Here is a 20,130-nt window from a genome sequence, read left to right as displayed (position 1 = left end):
TGTCTGGCTCGCCGCCCATCTGTGAAGGTGACGGTCCAGGGAAGACCAACCCAGACTGCACTTAGGGAAAGACAGCGAGGGAGCTTGCACCGAAGCAAGAACGGGCCACGGATTCTTGCAGCCCAAATGTCATCTGGTTGGGAAAAGCCACACGTTGGTGTTGCAAATACTATACAGTATTTTAAGGGATAAGCAATATTTTAAGCTGGGGTGAAGGCTCACTAGTCTGACAACTTGTTAAACCTGAAGGAGAGGATTGTATCTTTAGATGGAATTTGAAAAACTAACACCAGAGCTCGGTGGTCGACTGAGAAGGACCGCTGTGCTTTTGGCAACATTTACAGGGACACAAGGCGAACATGAGGTACTTTCAGCACCAGGAGGCAATCGCCGCACAGATCCACCCCGCAGCTCGGGTGTCGCCCTGGCCCGTGGCTTCTAACCTTGGTATACCCTTCTTAAAAATCGAGGCGCAGGCAGGCTGCACTCAGGCGGGTGAGACGCTTCCACGTGGGGAAGGGAGGGGATTGAAAAGAGAGGGCGGGCTGAGAAATCACCCTTCTCAAAGCCTGGGGAAAACACCGCGGGAAGCAACTCCGCACAGACCTCAGCAGCAGCTCGCTCGGGCCCTAGTCCCTGGAAGCCCCAGCCGAACGAGGAGGACACTGGCCGGCTCGGATAGCCCCGCAGGACCGGCTGGCCGCAGCCTGCAGCCGGCTCAGCAGGCTGGCGGAGCTCCGGCCGCCAGGCGCGCGGGGCGGGGTTGGAGGCGGGGCCGGGGCCGGGGCGTGGCCGCGCCGGGAGGGCGCGCGGGAGGCGCGGAGGGAGGGTGTCGCGCCGAGGGAAGCGGCCCGCGGCGGAGGGAGGGGAGGCCGAGTCCTGGAAGCGGAGCTCCGCGCTGGGACTGGTTCCTTCGCAGCCATTTTCTGTCCAACCAAACAGCCGATTGGAGACGGGAGCCAACCAGGGCTGCATTGGAGGTTTGTGTCTCGCTTCGGCCAATGATCGCTCCTAAACCGACTCCACTTTAGCTCGAATGAAATGTCCGTCTCCTCCCGGCGCCGTCCCCGCCGCCAACGCCGCCGCGGCCGGGGGCACTCGCCTCCCTCCTGCCCGCCCGCTCTCCCGCCTGGGCCGGGGCCGGGGCCGGGCGGGCGCCGGCGAGGCCTGTCCCGCTGCGGGCCCGCTCCTCAGCTCTTTGTGCGCCGGGCCGAGGAGCGGCGGGACGCGGGCCAGGCCGCCTCCTGCTCGCCGCCGCCGAGCTCCGGGCCCGAAGCCGAGGAGGGGGCACCGGGGCACCGTCGGGCCCGCTCTCGGCGGCGTCCCGACCGGCTCCATTTTGTGCGGAGAGCCAGCCGTGGGGGCGGGGGACGCGGCCCGGACCCCCGGCCCCGATCCTGCCCCCATCGCCGGGCCTGGCCCCCTGGCGGGGGTTCCCGGGGGCGCCCCCCTTCCGCCTGTCCGCCCGCCCGCGGGGGCACGGCGGGGCCGGGCCGCTTTGTCTGCTGCCCCGGCACCCTGGGCGCCGCGCGGGGGGCAGGCGGCGGGCGTTGGGCGCGGGCCCGGGCCTGGGCCGGGCGAGTCGGGGGGATGCGCGCCTGGGCAGCCGGCGCGGCGCGGGCGGGACTGACAGGTCGGCCGGGCGGGCCGGAGGGCCGGGGCCAACCAGCTCACCTTCGTATGGGAGGAAGCCAGGTCCCCGGGAGGAAGGAATGGATTTGGTTTCCCCGCAGTCTGGTTTACGCGTAAAGAATGCAGCCATCTGGCGGCTTGCGGTCCCTGGACTTGCCCCGAAGGTGGGAAGGAAGCTTTCCGGATTGGGCTAAGGTTTTAATCTTAGGTGGGAGGCAGGGAGGATGTGCCGGGCCTTAGGAGTAGTAGTCTCCGAGAACAAAGAATTACGGAGCACCCACAAGTCGTAATCTTGCCCAGAGTACTTTAATGAGATGATTTAAGCAAGGCTAGGTAACGTATGACTTAAAAAAAAAAAAAAAGAATAGCATCCCGCTTAACCTGCATGGGCTCCACGGTTCGTGCCACGAATTGCTGGGATGGTTTCCGCTCTCTGATACGGAAACTAATCAACAATATGAAGTGATGAGATAACCTGATCAATGTAAGTGGCATTAGCAAATAGGAATTTTATTTGTAAAGTAAAAAGTTTAACCCCAGTACCTCAAAAGGCAATTATTCCTTCCTCACACTGCTCCTGTAGTTTAATTTAGGGATTGCATTGATGCAAAACTCGGGTCTTGATGCCAGAGCCTGGAGGGTGGAGGAAGAGTCTGCTGCTTTTCTTGGATACAAATTTGCATTTCTTTAAACATTAAACAGATGTATGCATTCCCTTGAGTTTTCACATGTATCATAACCTGCCTTTAAGAAAATATATACCATATGCGGTGATAGTGTTTTTAATATACCAAGTCTAAATAAATACTGACTCAACTATTTGGGTGAGCGATTGTAGTGAGGTGTGCACCCCCCTCTCCCCAGCAAAATACATAAATATATACAGCTCCTACATTTTAAGTATTCTGAAGATTCTTCCCCCACCTCCCTCCAGACACCCTTTGAAAAATAACACTTAAAGCTACAAGGAAGGAATTTTCCGGACAACTATGGGTTAGAAAGAGGACGTTATCTGAAAAGAAATTAGAAATTGCTTTTAAGATTATAGCAGAGTAGACAGTGCCAGCCAGTCTTGCTGCCTAGACCCTTGTAATGGCATTTTAAAATTCAATTCAGTGATTACAGGTTTTTCTGCTATTTACTGGATTTCATGCTTGAATGCATATCCATATTTTTTTATTCCTTTAAAAATTAACACTGAAAGGGTATGTTTTTGTCCCCCCCACTCTCCACTTAGTTGTTTTACTTGAGAAAAGGAAAAGCAAGTGAGAAAGGTAGATTGTAACATTGTAATTGATGCCAGTTTATTCAGCTGTTTATGCCTTACAGTGAGAATGAAGTGCTATCCAGATGCAATTTTAGTCCAAAATGGTGGTGCCTTAAAATGATAAATAAAAGTCTTAATTGATTTTGTTGTTCTCTGGGCAACATTCATCTTCTCACTATAATATGAGATGTTTAAAAGCATTATATTCTGAGATAAATTTGTCTCCCCCTTTGAGCTTTTGGACCCTAACTCTCCAAAGAAAACTCTCACCAAAAAATTAAGTTGATAAGTCTGGGTGTTGGTATTTTAAATAGTTTAGATACGTGATGTGAGGGGTTTTTTTTTTTGGTCTCTTGCATATTATATAATTTGGTGTGTTGTGATGAATATTTATGATGAACATGACTAAATATATGTTGGAAAAGCAATATCTCTCCCCAATGGCATTAACTTTTTTGTAAGTTTTCCAAAATATATCTTCCAATTTAACAAACATTTATTGGGTGCTTGCATTTTGCATCATTTTATTGCCATATATTACATTAAATAATAGCAGGTAAAATTATACATGCCTTTAACAATTTTACTAGGAAGAAAGCCTATGGGCTATACCTTTTTTTTCTTTTTTCTTTTTAAACTACTGATAGATGTTTATCTTCTAGGTTGTAACTGGGCAGAGATTAGACACCTTTTTTAGGCAGGTGTTCTCGAGTACCACTGACAACACGGTTCTCAGCGTATTTCATGACAGTAAGTATGTTTTATCATTCTGGTTGTTAATTAGATTTGAACTGTAATTAACTGGAAACAAAATTATAACTGGTTTATACTGGAGATTACTGCTAGAATGAGTGCCTTTCCAGGCCAGACAGTCCCTCTCCCCATTCCTGTTGCTTCCTTCTTCTCAGTGACCTGGATGTATTAAGTATTTCCTCTGGGCCGCAGGATTAAAAGTTGTCCCATTTCAGGTGGCTGTCTGTTTAGCTGGCAGGGCTTTAGTCAAATTGAATATTTAGAGGCAAGTTATGTGTGGAACAGAAAATGCTGGTTCTAAGGGTAGCACAAGTGAAAAGAAGAGAGGTGTGGTGTGCTGGGTAGTTGGGAATGTCACAGAAGGAGCTTGTAGGGCTGGAACTTCGTCTTGAAGGATGAGTAGGGTTGGATAGGTAGATGCTGTCACCAGAAGTTGAACCCTGAAGGCAGGGCTGAGTGACTTCTGTTGGTGGCAGGGAAGTGGATCTGCAGGTGGGGATCTCACAGGATAATCTAGTGAAGAGATACCACTTGGCCTGTCTGGATACTTTACTTTTGAATGGATACTATGTCTGTGACATGAGGCATGTCACAACTTCCTTGAGACAGGATTACCTCACTCCTTAAACAAAAGAACTGTACCTGGTGATCCCTAAATAAGGTTTTTTAGCCCTGAAGAGAGTTGAAAACCAGTTTTCAACTGGTTTAGTTTAGTTAGGTTTAACAAGGGAATCACTCATGTAAAGCCATGGAAACTAGGTTTGGATTTGACGTGGAAGACTTTTAGAACCATCATAGGTTCAAGAGCTATAAAAGCAATGTTTCAGCGAGATTAGTCTTAAAACATTATGTACCCAAGTAGGTTGGATTGTAATCCAGTGGAAAGAGAAAAGGAAGGGCATATCCAGAAAACATTTAAAAAGAGGTCACAGATTAGGTAGAGCTTGGAGGAGATGGAAGAGCCTAAGATGACACTGTATAATTAGCCTGAGGAGTAGAGAGATGGCAGTGTTCTTAATGGAACAGTTCAAAAGGAGCTCCCCTCCACTGCCTCCCTGCAAGGGATGGGGAAGGTGAATTTCATTTTCCAGTATCTTAAGTTTCCAGTGGCGGGATAATCAAACATATCCTACAGGCCTGGCTTGTGTGAGTGGCAGTCACGATATGGTTGTAGATGTAGGATTTATGAGCATAGAAGTGATATGTAATGAGTTTATTAAGAAAGTAAGGGAAGAAAGAGAAAATGATTGTTGGTTAAAACTAACAGTTAAGCGGGATGGGGGGCGGGGGGAAGAATACTGCTTTGGAAATGAAGGGAGAATTCCAAGCATAAATGTGGGATTAGCAGACGCCAGCACTACAAAGAATAGACAAGTAGGCTGAAGGCAAAATCTCTGGCAACTTTTGTGAGCAGTTTCAGTATCATGTTGGGATGGAAACGCACATGTTATGGAGTTTCAGTTGGAATGAAGAGGGTGTGTAAGGACTGTCAGGGTGAGAATGAACCAGAGTGTTTAACAGAATTAAGGTTGTAGGTGTCTCTGTCCTTCAATGTGTTTAATGAGGGAAATTAAGAATGTTTAAGGAAGAATGAAGAAGCTGGTATCAGAGATGAGGAATCGTATTATTCCTTATCTACAAAGATAAGGAATTGATCCAGAGAAAAGTAAACGGGGTTGTGTGAAAGAGAAAATACTTATGCCTGGGAAGAAGATGAGAACTGTATTTGAAGAGACAGTAATAATACTAGGTTACATTTGTTGAGTTCTTACTGTGTATCATGCATTTTTCTAAGTGCTTTTTATACAGTACTTCACTTTTCATAGTAACTTCATTTTGAAAATGGGAAAGTTAATATTGTCCTTGCTTGAGGAGCATCTTTGAATGTTTTCAGTATACAGTCAGTAGACTCAGAATTTAGAGGGGGCAAATTAAAGATATAGGCTTAAGGACTATTTGAAAACCCATCAAGAAAAAATACTGTACAGTACTTAGCATATGAGACTCCAGACTTCACTCCCATTTAGGGTGCCACCTTTGGCAAGTCATTAGCCTCATGAAGTCTGTTTTCTCACCTGTTTCATTGGGTCATGAACATTGCATAAGATATTTAGAAAGTGTTCAGTAAGTGTTAAACATATGAAAAAGGGCACTATTTATGCATTTGTGCAACAGATTATTAGTATAGTTAAAATACTGCCACATCAAAAAATTACAGAATAAAATTTACTACTTAATCAGCTGATCATTTATTGCATTTAATATTTTAGAGAATAATATTATCAGTTCAACTAAACACTTAGGATAGTTAATTTAATGGGATTTAACTCCTTGTTGGTATTTCTCAGTTCCCTTGGATCTAATGATTTTAGGATAGTTAATTTAATGGGATTTAACTCCTTGTTGGTATTTCTCAGTTCCCTTGGATCTAATGATTGATCATTCTTATCAGTATCCCTTGTGTTCTTTCCTGTTTGCTGTCTGGATGGAATCCACCACTTTAGCTTCTCTAGCTTCTCTGTTCTTACCAGGCTTGTAAGTATCACAGCTGGACCTATCGGTTCCACTAGACATGCCTGGTCACCAGCTTCAGCTGGGCTCTCTGCATCACCCAGCACTCCCCTCCCCTTCCTTTTGCATTCTCCAGGGAAAGCCATCTGTCTCCCCAGCTGTAAGAATCCCAGCGTTATCCTTGGTTTTTCCTCCAGCTCTTACTCAGTCAGCCACCAAGTCTGTTGATTTTACCAATGAAAAAGTTTTGTAGTCTCTGCTTCTGCTCTTCAGTCCTGTTTCCTGTCAATACTGGGAAAGTTCGTCATGTTGCCTGAACTCTTGCCCTAAACGCAGCATATGGTTCTTACTGGTCTTCTGACCCCATTCTTGCTCCCCTTTCAGTTCATTGTCTACACTGGACTGTAACCAGAGTGATCTTTTTAAAAAGAAATCGAGCTGGCGTTCTTCTGTTAATGGAGGAGGCGATGGCACCCCACTCCAGTACTCTCTTGCCTGGAAAATCCCATGGACGGAGGAGCCTGGTAGGCTGCTGTCCATGGGGTCGCGAAGAGTTGGACACGACTGGGCTACTTCACTTTCATGCATTGGAAAAGGAAATGGCAACCCACTCCAGTGTTGTTGCCTGGAGAATCCCAGGGACGGGGGAGCCTGGTGGGCTGCCGTCTATGTGGTCACAGAGAGTCGGACACGACTGAAGCGACTTAGTAGTCTTCTGTTAAAACTCTAATTTGATTTACTCTTGTCCACAAGGCACTGCTTGACCTAGCCTCTACTTAGTTCATTCCAGGCCACCAGTATTGTGTCTCAGTTTCCTTTGCCTGGAACATTCTTGTCCTATCTTTGTTTGCCTGATGGCTGTTCATCTTTCAGTCTCAGTGTAAATGTCATCTTCTTAAGATGCCCTTCCTTGATTGAGGTCCCTTATGAAGTTGGCTCCAAAAGTGTATCATAAAACATCTTTGTTTTCCTTAGCATTGGGCACTAGCAGTTAGTTAATGATTTAATAGCTATATATAACATTTACTGAGTACTCTTATTGTACTATGCTCATCCTACTTGCCAGTCATTAGCAGGGAATTCAAATCAGATGATCTGATCCCAGAGCCTGTGCCTTGGAAATGCTAATGGATTGCACTTCCCACCCCTTCCCCTTGCCCCCAGTTTACGTAATATTTGTCTTCTCTACAAGACAGGACAGAGACCTTGTCTTTGTTGTTGACCTGTGAGGTCGTCAGCACATGGTACAGACCTGATAAATACTAGGTGCTTACTTGGTAAATATTTGTTCACTGGCTCTACAAACTATTTTGAAATTTTAATAGGAAGTTTTAGAACTAGAAAAAACCTTTGGGATGTATCTAGCAAGTTACCCCCCTCATTTTTTATACATATAAATAAGAGAATAGCTAGCATATTATAGGCATCAAAGATGAGGCTAATATGTGGAATGGTAAGAGCCTTGGGGATTCAAAGATGGGAACACTAATTTCTGGCTTACAGAATAGGGTAAATCAGATTCAGGAAGATGGATGAACACTGGGATTAAAGTATCAGGCAGGATTTTAATGGTAGAAAAATAGAGGAGAGGAAGACAGGAGTGGTGGAATGACAGAAAAGCTAAGGCTTGCAGAACCAAAGACACACACAGCTAAGCGGATGATGTGTGGCTCATCTTCAAAGGAGGGATGGTGAGACTTGACGTCTCCTAAGTATACTGTGTGCCAAAGTCCGTCCTTAGCAGGTTTCTGTTCTTTTTTTAATTCAAACAACTCTATGAAACAATTGTAGAAATATTTTTTAGAAGACTGAGGTTTAGAAGCTAATGCTATTAATTCCAGTGATAATCTTGCTGTTAATTCCAATTCAGGACAAGATAATGTGACTTAAACTTTTTGCCTTTAATACTTTTTTTACATTGTATTTATAAATTAATTAATCTCTTAGACCATGGTTATTTCAACAGTCTTGTTCATCAGCTAATTAAAAAACTCAGGCTATCTTTGGATGTTGATTTAGCAAAAGATTTGTTACTGCTTCATCCCACCTTCCTAAAAAAAAACAACAACTGGATTTGTTTCCATTTGTACACTCTTAAACAACCACTTTGATCCTGTCTCTGGTACCTTGATCTCCCCTAGGGCATTGTAAAAACCAGTCAATTCACAGCTATCCTAATTGAACTTTTTCATGGGTAATAAATCCATCATCATATCTATTAAAGGCTATTCTCCTAGTATCTTTTTAGCATTTTAGGATCAAAATAGCATTTATATTTGGGTAATATTTCATGTATATATTAGCTGTTTTAAGATGGGGAAGATGAAATTATTATTTCCATTTTATATAGAAACACATTTAACTGGTAAGGATGCTTGTTTTCAGGGATCAGTGAGAGTCTTAAATCCAAGCTCACGGACTATTGTTTACCTCCTCTTAGAGGGCACTAAGAAGCATCATAAATAGGTACCCTGTACTTCTACAAATTATTAAAAGTAGGTGAATTCTTTTCTCTGCCCCTCAACAGATGCATCAAAGAAATGCCATGTTGTTGAAGACTTGGAAACTAGCCTGGTATTTTAGTATTATGTAATAGATAAAAATCCAACAGAGATGGAAAAGAGGTATTGCATAAGGACTCAAATATTGCAGTTAATAACATCAAGTTTGTGCTAGGTCATGGACCTTGATAAACATTTAGGATTAAGTGTCTCTTCTTGAAAAACATATGTAAATTAGACTTAATTTTGCTATATTTTTTATTCAGATAATACATTAAAAAAATTTCTACCCACAAATAGCCAGTCCCTTATTGTTTTCAATAGTATTATTTGCAAAGCAGAAAGACTTTCAGGATTTGCCATGTTCGAATGGAGACAGTTTAGGGCTTATGGTTTTAGTTTTTTTCCTTCCAGATTCTCCTTCTTTTACTTCTGAGCAAAATTAAGCAGTTTTGAACTTTTTATTTTGTACTGGTATGTAGCCAGTCAGCAGTGTTGTGATAGTTTCAGGTGAACAGCAAAGGGACTAAGCAGTACATATAAATAAGCAGGGTTCTTTTATTTTTATTTTGCCACACTGCATGGCTTGAGAAATCTCAGTTCCTTGACCAGGGATTGAACCAGGGCCATAGCAGTGAAAGTGCCAAATCCTAATCACTAGACCACCAGGGAACTCCCAGGGTTCTTTTAAAATACTCATTTTAACACTCATTTTTGTCTGTGGTTATAACACTTGCATATTTTTATATGCAGATCTCCAATCTCCCCGACCCCTCCTTTTCTTTTTTTCTGTACAAGTCAAAAGTCTGGGAGTAGCGGGTAGGGGGGGAGAGAAAATTAACCTTTCAGTTAGAGATGATGAGCTTGTTCAAAATGTGGGTGTACTTTTGGGCTGCATGGGTACAGAATTGTGCAAGGAATCCATGTTTCTTATACCAAATAGTTTGAACCAGGACATTTTCTCTGTAGAACTTCTGAGATAGCAAAGAAAGTCTGCAGCAAGAGCAAAAATGCTTGTGTAGGAATACATCTGGCTTTAGCAGGAGAGCTGAATGCGCTGGATATAGGTGACTTCCACGTGACTTACTGACAAGCTGATTTTGGCTCTTCTTGTTATTCCAGGGATAAACTAGGTTGTAAGTCAGGCTTGCCTGTATGGTATTTGAGGATTATGCAATTGAAAAGAAAGACGTGTGTTTTAGATTTATTTCCTTGTAGGCTTATCACTTATGGAGGGTAGGTAGGAGAATCTTGAATCGTTGGCAAATTATTAAAAGGTTTCCAAAACAAGAAGTGGAAATGTTTTCTTTCAGTAAACATTTTAGTAAATATTTCTTTTAGTAAACATTCCATAGCTTAAAGCTATGGAAAATGTAATTGACTCATCCTATAACAGTTTATGAGCAATGAATCTATTATGTAGTTTTTTAGACAAGTTTTATTGAAGATTATTGAAAAGCTTTTTTTCCTTGTAGATGGATGGTGACAGTTCTACCACAGATGCTTCTCAACTAGGGATTTCTGCAGACTATATTGGAGGGAGTCATTATGTTATACAGCCTCATGATGGTAAGAAAGCCACAATTAGAAACACATTCACAAGTAGGAAAAAATGAGAAAGTGGAAATTTTATTGATGTGATGTTCTGGGTTACTTTTGTCTTTACAGGAAAATTTGAAATCTTTTGTCACAGTTCAGTGTCTAAAAGGTGTACTTGCCTATTTTTATTAGAAATAGTTTTCAAAAGAATGATGGATTTTAGAAAAGAATTCTGTAAAAGTATGCTTTTTAAAGCTGGTACAGTTTCTTTAATTTGTTACTGATTCCTTACTTAAGTATTATATATGGAAAATTCTTATTTGATAGAGTAAACTAGTTCTTTAGTGGGTGGGTGCTAGCTGTTATATTTCCAGTACTTATGAACAGATATATTTTTATTTTTTAACCAATATTAAGTATTAACTATGTATTAGAATGGCAGCATTATGTTGGCCTGTCAGAAATAATCTGCTTTTGTGGCATTCTGATGAATAGAATTAAAAAATACTAAGATGAAGGTAGTTGAGGGTGGGTGATTGATTATTTACCTCATTTTTAAACAATTCAAACAAGTTAATTTTGATAACATCATTTTAAACACATAAAAATATAAATTGAATCAACTTAAGTACCTTTTTTATGTAACATATATAAAAGAATGGGAAGTTTACTTTCAGGATACTACATTTAATCATAAAAGGATACTTGTACTATGAATGCTTCAGTTACATCTAAATCTATATAATTTGAAAATTTACTTTTTGTAAGAACATTATATTACCACTGTAGCTTTGTTCAAAAACTATTACTACCTTTAGTAATAATCCAGTTGGGTCAGTAATATTCAAGTCCAGTTTTTCTGTTCTATATAAACCTGGCTTTGGATAAACATACATCCTCTTAATCTAGCTATATGCATGGAGCCATAGATCTGTCTCTTATGTTTTATAGCTAAGTTATGTAACAAATATTTATTTGTTCAACAACCTCCTCTGTTGAAGCTGCTATACCAAATGGAAGAACATAAAGCTGATCCCTGGCCTCAGCCAAAAGCTAAGAGGGGAATGAGAACGAAGAATTACAAAATGTGTTAGAGAAGAGACAAAGAAGCACATGTGATATTTTGTGAAAGAGAGATCACTTCTGAAGGTGCAGTAGAGACGTATTTGAGCTTTTTGGAGAGTTAGTAGGCAGAGTTGAGGATGAAAGTATTCTAGGCAGTGGGTTTGAAATTAATGAGGATATTCAGTTACGGCCCTGGGAAACTTGTGTAAAGACCTGCCATTTTAATCCTGAAAAATAATTAGGAGATGAATCAGAATGTCACTTATCCTAGATGGTTTCAGGTAGTCTTCTCTGTCTTGAAGTAAAAATTATGAGAACCTATAAACCTGTTATTTTCCTTTAGATACTGAGGACAGCATGAATGATCATGAAGACACAAACGGTTCAAAAGAAAGTTTTAGAGAACAAGATATATACCTTCCAATTGCAAACGTTGCAAGGATAATGAAAAATGCCATACCTCAAACGGGAAAGGTAATGCAGAGGAGAAAGTTAACTAGGTTTTATTTTTCAGGGGTGAAGAGGGGGAAGGTAAAACTACATGAACACATAGTTCATGAATGTAGTTAGCTATTGATCTCAGTCACTCAGCCTTTCAGCAGAACACTCAGTTCAGTTGTCCACACTTGGTTACTGAGCAGTGTCCCAATTACAGTTCTCTTATATCCCCCAGAGCTCCCCCTCCCCCACCTGCTGGAAGCAGATAAAACAGAATTAAGAATCATTTTAAAAATAGGCACATTGTTAGAACTATCAGGTTTGGGGTCTGTGAAGTTGTAACTTGTAAAATGTTGCATCAAAATTGGATCATGTTGGACTGATGGATATTCCCCCCCAAGTCCATATATCTGGAAACTCGGTCTATAATTGTAAATGTTAATATACATTTAAATTCAGCTGACATGATTTTTTAAAAGTTTTGTTTTTGGTCATTCCCTATGGCATGTGAGATCTTAGTTCCCCACCAGGGTTTGAACCCGTGTCCCCTATGGTAGAAGCCTAGACCTTCCCTGGACCACCAGGGAAGTCCTTGGCATGATATTTCTAAGTTGTTTTGTCTCAGAGAAACAACCATATAAATAGTTAACCTATAACAGCTTTAAAAACTTACTGTCACTCTGTTTATCACTTGGTCTGAACTGAAGTCCACACTTTTTATATTGTTTTACATTGCATAATAAGCTTTCTCTCGTTTTATTATAGCTTAGAAAATACTTATGAAAGTAATAAAGCTTACAAGGAAGTATATTATTAAAATATATCGTTAAGCCTAGATGTTGCAATTTGAGTGGTCCTCCTGTGTTAAGGGGAAAGAAGCACAACTGCTGCTAACTGCTACCTAGGCAGGCCTGCGCCGCTGGGTACTGTGGCCACTAGACACCTGTGGTTACTGAGCACTTGAAATGTTGGCTGGTCTGACTTGAGATGTGCTGTAAATATAAAACATACCCCAGATTTTGAAGGCGTATAGTATGAAAAAAAGGATAAAGATATCTCAATTTTTTAAATGTTTTTTATTGAAGTATACTTCAACTTTTAAATGGATTCTATGTTTAAATAATATTTTGGATTAGGTTAAACAAAATATATTAAAATTAATTTCATCTTTTTTTTTTTTTTTTAGCATAGCTGCTAGAAAATCTAAAGTCCTGTATACAGCTCACATTATATTATCTTGCTTGACTGCATTTATGCAGTAACTCTTGTTACTTTTCTCTAGGATGTAAAATAGGCATGGTGGTGCAAGACAGTGTTTCAGCAAGGATTTGGTCATTCCTGTTAGACGTGGCTTTGGAATTGCATGGTTTACTCTATTACAGTTTCACTTTGAAACCCTAGATCGCTGAGTGAAGAATTGTTTTTATAATGAGATGACAGGTGTGTGCTTCTTTTGGTAGGCTTTTTCATAAACTCAAAACCTATTCCTGACACTTTGTGTCTTTATTAATAAAAATGTCACTAGATGTCATTATTTCACTCCCTTATAAGCCTTACACGAACTTTTCTTTTGTTTTTAAAAACTTTCTGGTGTCCTCACTGGTGGAAATGCCAGGGCAGAGAAGCGGGACTTGAGTCTAGCCCACCATACACTCCAGACATAACAGGATTGATTTTCTTGGGCACTTGGTTAGTAAGAATTTTCATCTTTATTGGGTAATAGAGTCATCTAGTGGTTGCTTTTATACCTAAATTCTGTTTTCTGTGAATAGCTGTCAAAGCCTCTCTCCTTGTATTTGAGTTTTCAGTCTCACTCTGGGGGTTCGAATTGTGATAGCATACGTTATTCAGTGTTATTAGCAGATATTTTTAAAGGTTAACAGTCATTAACTGAAATTTATATTCTTCTGAATAGCCTTTTATTTTTGCAGGTTGTTAGGAAAGTGGTGATTATATTCCCTGCAGATTTACCTTCAATTTTTCCCCTCAGATTGCAAAAGATGCCAAAGAATGTGTTCAAGAATGTGTAAGCGAGTTCATCAGCTTTATAACATCTGAAGCAAGTGAAAGATGCCATCAAGAGAAACGGAAGACAATCAATGGAGAAGATATTCTTTTTGCCATGTCTACCCTAGGCTTCGACAGTTATGTAGAACCTCTGAAATTATACCTTCAAAAGTTCAGAGAGGTAAGTAAAGTGTCTCCCATTATGCTTTTAAGAGAATAAGGTACGCTATTCCCTTTAACTTTTTAAACATGTGAATCATTTCTCAGAAGTATGTAATCACTTACATTACTGAACTTAAATAGTAAGTCCTTTCTTCTTCCCTTTGTTTATTACTAATGGCAGCATAGTTATGTAATGACTAAAACAGCATGGACTCTGGATTTACACCACCTGGATGCTGAACTCCGTGACCCTGGGCAGACTATTTAAGTACTTTAGGCCCTGGTTTCCTGGTCTGTAAAGTGAGGCTAATAATAAGACCTACCTCACAGAGTTACTGAGAAGACAAAGTAAAACAATCCATGTACAACCCTTGGCCTGGCACATACTGAACGGTCAATAATGTCATTAATAGCACATGCTGTTATTGTTACTAATTTAAAAGAGGTAGTATCTCAGAGCTTGGGGCCGTTTGGATAAAAGATAGGGAACTACAACTATATCCTTTTCTTATATTAATTAAATTTTTCTACATCTCATGTTTGGTTTTTCTTTGCCCGTGGTATGAATTTGTGAAAATGAATTGAGATCAGCATATTTTAAAATTCTACACTCCAACTTGGGTGTCAGATTCATACTGCTTTCAAAATATTTTCTTAATGTCTTTAGTGTTAGAATCCCATTAACTTTGTGGTATCTGTACAAAATGACTGGAGTAGGAAGAGAATGTGTTAATTCTTTACAGAACTTTTCCAGATCTTCAGCATCATTAGATCATTAGAACCTGAGAGTGGACAGACACTTAAGTGGTCTTTGATCCAAACTGTAATTCTGATTTAGGAATTTTAAACTCCCAACTGTCTGCCTCAGTGCTGCCCAGTTGGCCAAGAGATGTGTGTATATAGTTAAATGATACTGGGATCACTTGTAGTAGATTTGCAGGCTGAGTATTTATAATATTTTGCAGACTACATCATCTTAATTAGACTTTTCTTTTCCTTTTGACATAGTGTCGAATTAGAATAACTTCTTTTTACTCATAAATATTTTAGATTTTCTAGGTCATTACTAACACTGTCTTGTGATGACTACTGCTTATATAGCAGTTAGCATTTTGAAGGACCTCTCCATATGTTATTAACCAGAAGCGTTAATAAATAGTTTTATAATAATAGAAGCTTCTAATTCTAGGAATTAAGTAAGCATTCTCATTTAGGAAGTAGGTTTTTGTTGCTGTCGTTGTTTTGAGTACAAGTGATTACTGTTTCATTCCCTTCCCCAGGCTATGAAAGGAGAGAAAGGAATTGGTGGAGCAGTCACAACTACAGATGGACTAAGCGAAGAGCTTACAGAGGAGGCATTTAGTAAGCAGTGTTATGATACATTTATGCAACTAAATTGTTGGCAGTGATTATTAATAGGATATGTCTTTAGTGGAACTTCTGGAATATTAGCACTGTGTGTTTTGACATAGCACTATTTTGAATAGTTCTTACTAGTTCATGCCCTTATATTTGAAGTCCGTGAGGGATAAGTGTATAAATTTTAATTCTGCAGAGATTATAATCTTTTACCAATAGTTCTGATTTCCATTGTCCCTAATTTTTTATTTAAGATTCACAAGATAGGAATATTGAGAATTGTTTATAATATTAAATCTTGTGATTTAAATAAATTTGAACTGAAGGTTTCTTAAAAATTGAGACATTAGGCATTGGTGAAGTAAAAGGTCTATGGTGACTGTATTTCTCATGTAAAATTTATATGTATATATTTTATATTTCTCATATTTAAAATACATACTGCTTAGTTATATAAGTGTTGTTCTCAGCCAAGCCTAAGCCTAGAGTTTAGGTGTATTTATGAATCAGAAACTTAATCCATCTTTTATGCCCATGGGCAGTTAGCGAAAATACATTTCAGAAAATTGAAAAAATGCTATAGGAAAAAAATGTGCTTTTGGGGAAACTTTTTTTAAATGGAAAATCACCCAGCCTTAAGATTCAGGTCAAGAAAGCAGATGCACTTCTTTACCTACTTTAGCATTTGTTTGTTTGTCTTTTAGCTAACCAGTTACCAGCTGGCTTAATAACTGCAGATGGTCAGCAACAAAATGTTATGGTTTACACAACATCATATCAACAGGTACTGTACTTTCTTTGTATTTTAAATTACTTAAATTATATTCATTGATTTTTTTTTTTAAATCAGGTAGTTAACGTCAACGTAATTATTAAGAACTAGATAAAGAGGGTTGTTAAAAACTGTTTTCTCAAAATATATAACTGTGTATAGTATTCTTTTATGGTTACAGATATGTACACAGATGTTCATTTAGTCTGTCCTTCATATCCACGGGTTCCACACCATGGATTCAACCAGCCGTGGATCATATGCCTTCTCCAATCCGTCGTTGGTTGAATCCACAGATGGAATTTGCAGGTGCAGAACCCATGGATACTGAAAGCTGACTAAAGGACTTGAGCATCTGTGCATTTTGGCATCCACAGGGCGTTCTGGAACCAGTCTGCCGCGGATGTTGAGGGAATGAGGGTATTCACATAGATGTCTATAAAGATACACAAGAGATTATTGAAGTAGCTCCCTTAGGTAGAGAGAGTGGGGATTGGGGTGGGAACTGGTCCTACGTCTCATTGCCTTCCATTTTTGTTCTTTGAATGTTACAGTATACGTGCTACTTTTAAACTGTTTTTTCTTTAATTATGCTCAATTTAAATTTTCAAATCTTAGATTTCTGGTGTTCAGCAAATTCAGTTTTCGTGATCTGAAGAAATGATGGAACGGAGAGTATAGAGAACCAAGTCTGTATACAGATTCTGGAACAGAGACATGAGAAGGAACTGACTGGTGAAAAGATGTCTCTTTGTATATTAAATAGCTGTAATGTAGCTTCCCAATGCTTGACTAATTGAGGTGTTAATTCTGACTTGAGAATCTTTTTCATGAATGATTTTAAAGAAAAATTTGGATTTTAAAGGTATTAAAATATTTTTGTTTTGTACGAGAGTTTGTTGCTCTGTATGACTCCTGTATGCATTGTATATTGCAATTTATTACTGTCAGAGATTTGTAGACAGTTTCTTATTTTCATATTGAATCATGTTACTTTTGTAATTCAAGTAAGCAGCTGGGTTAATTCATGATGTTTGCCCTTTTAATAAAATATAAGGGTAGAGTTCATTTTGAATGCAAGTTGCCTTCATTATAAATTTGAGTTTGTCTTGGTTATATAATATCTTGCATGATAACCTAGATTTTTAGCATTTGCCATATTTATTAAAAATTAACTTTTTTCGTAAAACATTCATAGCTTAAACAGTACCATTTTTTTTTAATGTAATTGAGAGATAAAGTGTGAATGCAGAAGCAAATATTGTCTGCCCTATTCAACTTGGTGCCCATTAACAGTGTTTACACACTGTTCCTTGTGCCTGTTAAGATAGTTTTAGTTTATTGGAGCTTTTGTTAAGGCAAGATTTGTTTTTGAGTTATATTATTATGAGTGTTGGAATTCATAAGTTTATTGTAGTCCTAGTGCTCTTGAAATGGTGCCCCTTTCATTTTGTGTATGATTTTTCCAAAGCATATCTTCAAATACTACATAATACCCTCTTCCAGAAGAGGAATTTTAGTCTGATGGTAAATGTCCTCATTTTCCCTTTTTAATTGAAATGTCAAGTTTCGTATTATACTATGGGAACCAAGAAATGTCAGACATCATTGTGTGTGTACAGACCTTTTTTGCATGGGTGAGTGAATGAAATGAAGAGCAGAGTGAGTGCTGTGAATGGTATGAAAGAGAAGCTGCCAACTTCTAGTGTGCTGTCTTGATCTTTGCAATAAACTAAATTTAGATAATGTAACTTTGTATAATTTAATAGCACTGCACTTGGGTTGTTGCTTTTTTAAAGTGAGATTTGTATTTTCTCACCTGTTCTTTTTGGTGATAATTTTTTAATCAACAATTGCTCTTGTGTAGTTTGCCTAAAAGACACTTTGAGTGACTGTCATCTTGGAAGGACACTCAAATTTACAAGGGAGAACCAATTTCTCAGATATGGGCTGGACAGAAACATTTTCTTTGCCAGAAGGAGCTTTGGAGGGCACAACTGGGATAATCTGAAGTTAGTAACTCCCTCTTGACCTTCCCATTTAAAGAATAATCTAAATTACAGAAAATTCAAATAGGCAAAAAAGGGTGGTTAAGCAAAATCAACCATCATCCTACAATGTTAAAAGTAACCAATGTTAATAATATTTTGGTAAATATTTGTCCTTTTACTTTGCTAAATATGTATATTTTTATAAAATGGGCTCATACTTGCATACTGTTTTGTAACATGCTTTTTTCACTTAACAATATATTGTGAACATCTTTCCCAGGTCATTACGTAAGTCTTCTACTTTAATTTCTTTATTATTCTGTTGTATAGCTGAAACATAATTTATTTAATCCTCTGTTGGACATTTTGACTATATACATCTTTTCAGTTATAAACAACACTTCACTGAATCTTGTGTACATCCATGACTGTTTTCTTCAAGTTAATTCTATTAGCAGAATTGTTGGTTTAATAGATATGCAAAATTAAGGCTTTTGATGCATATATAATTGTATTTTTGAAATATCTTCTATTTAATCCAGGTAGTATGTCATTATATAACTGATAAAAGCACTTGATCTTTGGTTATCAGCTTCTTTCTCTAAAGTTTAAAGATTGGGCTGTTGAAGAGTCAAGATAAAAAAGGAATTAAACAACTTTAAAATTTACATCTATATATACCAAAACGAAATTCTAAATTTAATAATTCACTATTAGTACTAAAACTTGAAAAGGTAAAATTGGTCAACTTTGGGTTATCCGGGCTTCAGACTCTGAAAGAACATTGGCCATCTACATGTGTCACGTCCATAGTCCTCTCTGATGCATGTGAGAGACAGTACTGCTTTCTCACCTGGCTATGTTGCATGTAATTGAATGTCATGTTTTATCCCTCCCTGGAACTTCTTAAGTATATAAGCTCCTTCTCCAGGGGATTTTCCCAACCCAGCGATTGAACCCAGGCCTCCTGCACTGCAGACAGATTCTTTACCATCTGAGCCACCAGGGAAGCCCACATAAGCTCTTACATTAATCTACAAGTGAGTTTTTAAAATAATTGTGTACATACTGCTTTATGAGTATCTAAGAGAGACATGGGTATCAGTGACTAAGTCATAGAAGAAAGGACTTAAGTAGCTTCTATATACCCTCACTACCTCATAATGGAGATGATCTAGAGTTTTTTTTAATGCTACCTTTCTAACGTCATATGCTTGGGTATGATGATGTTTTAAGCTATTTGTATTTCTTTTCCTCTTACTGTATACTACCTATGCAGTATTTTCCTTTCAAATTTTCTGGATTGCCTTACTGGGTCACAGGAATACCACTTAACCTTTAATAATGCTAACTGAACACAGCTATTATGAAGGCCCAACTAAAAGGATTTCACAGCAGTATCAATTAGGCATGAAAAATTTTTTTAAAGTGTTTTTAAATAGTTTCTACCATTCACCAAGAATGAAATCTTGCAGTGTAAAATTTTCTTGGAAAATATATTTTCTCTTAGGGAAACTTATCAGCAGTCTAAAACAAGATGATTATTTGTTGATTTATGTAGTAAATTATGCTTCTGAGTTACTTAAATGTTATTGGATGAGATTTCTACCAAAAGCTTAGTCTATTTTACTGAAAAAAAAATTTTTTTTAATTCATTATATTTTTGGCCACACACACGGCTTGCAGGATCTTAGTTTCCCAACCAGGGATAAGTCTCAGGCCCCTGGCAGTGAAAGCACCAACTCTTAAACACTGCCAGGGAATTCCCAAAGCCAGTCAATTTTAAATGTATATTTTTGGTCTCCCTGTATTTGACTATTTATATATTAGTTTATGTAATAATTTACATATAAATATATAGCATTAAACTTATAAGTCATACAGTGTGTTCTTGAGTAAAAAATAGAACTCTATTAACTTTGTTTTTCAAAGGGCTGTACTATACTGTCTAAAAAATACTCAGTTTTAATTTATGCTTTCTTTTAGAGCTGGAAATGTTACTTTGCTTAATTTCACCAAGCTGAGCTTCCTCTTGCTTCACTCTGTTCTGCCATCCTGGCCCGCTGACTCATTGTGCCGTTCCTCGATTCTTCCCACCACCCTGCCATGGCTGTAAACACATAAACTTCCCTC

General features: G+C 38.9%; 2 protein-coding genes across 5 annotated transcripts in view; one reads left to right on the top strand and one right to left on the bottom strand.

The window, feature by feature from the left end:
* The first annotated feature begins 858 nt into the window (after positions 1-858).
* Positions 859-18,407, top strand: NFYB (nuclear transcription factor Y subunit beta). 4 transcript variants are annotated; one of them, XM_081595606.1, is made up of 8 exons: positions 859-980; positions 3,562-3,649; positions 10,140-10,233; positions 11,612-11,742; positions 13,697-13,894; positions 15,156-15,237; positions 15,947-16,018; positions 16,625-18,407. In XM_081595606.1, the coding sequence occupies exons 2-8, from the start codon at positions 3,644-3,646 to the stop codon at positions 16,660-16,662; spliced, it is 621 nt and encodes a 206-aa protein (XP_081451732.1). In that variant the 5' UTR covers positions 859-980; positions 3,562-3,643; the 3' UTR covers positions 16,663-18,407. The 4 variants fall into 4 exon arrangements, with proteins under 4 accessions (XP_081451732.1, XP_081451731.1, XP_081451733.1 ...); XM_081595605.1 differs by having other exon boundaries at positions 15,939-16,018; XM_081595607.1 differs by lacking the exon at positions 3,562-3,649 and having other exon boundaries at positions 15,939-16,018.
* HCFC2 (host cell factor C2) overlaps positions 18,287-20,130 on the bottom strand; it is a 57,901-nt gene continuing 56,057 nt past the window's right edge. Inside the window, exon 16 of the mRNA XM_081595589.1 lies at positions 18,287-18,617. Within this exon, the coding sequence (XP_081451715.1) occupies positions 18,586-18,617 (32 nt within the window). The 3' untranslated portion in view covers positions 18,287-18,585. The remainder of the gene's footprint in view (positions 18,618-20,130) is intronic.

The sequence above is a fragment of the Giraffa tippelskirchi genome, chromosome 4, assembly GCF_054371585.1.
Source record: "Giraffa tippelskirchi isolate mGirTip1 chromosome 4, T2T-mGirTip1v1.2.pri, whole genome shotgun sequence".
NCBI lineage: Eukaryota > Metazoa > Chordata > Mammalia > Artiodactyla > Giraffidae > Giraffa > Giraffa tippelskirchi.
This window is presented reverse-complemented; position numbering and strand designations above follow the sequence as displayed.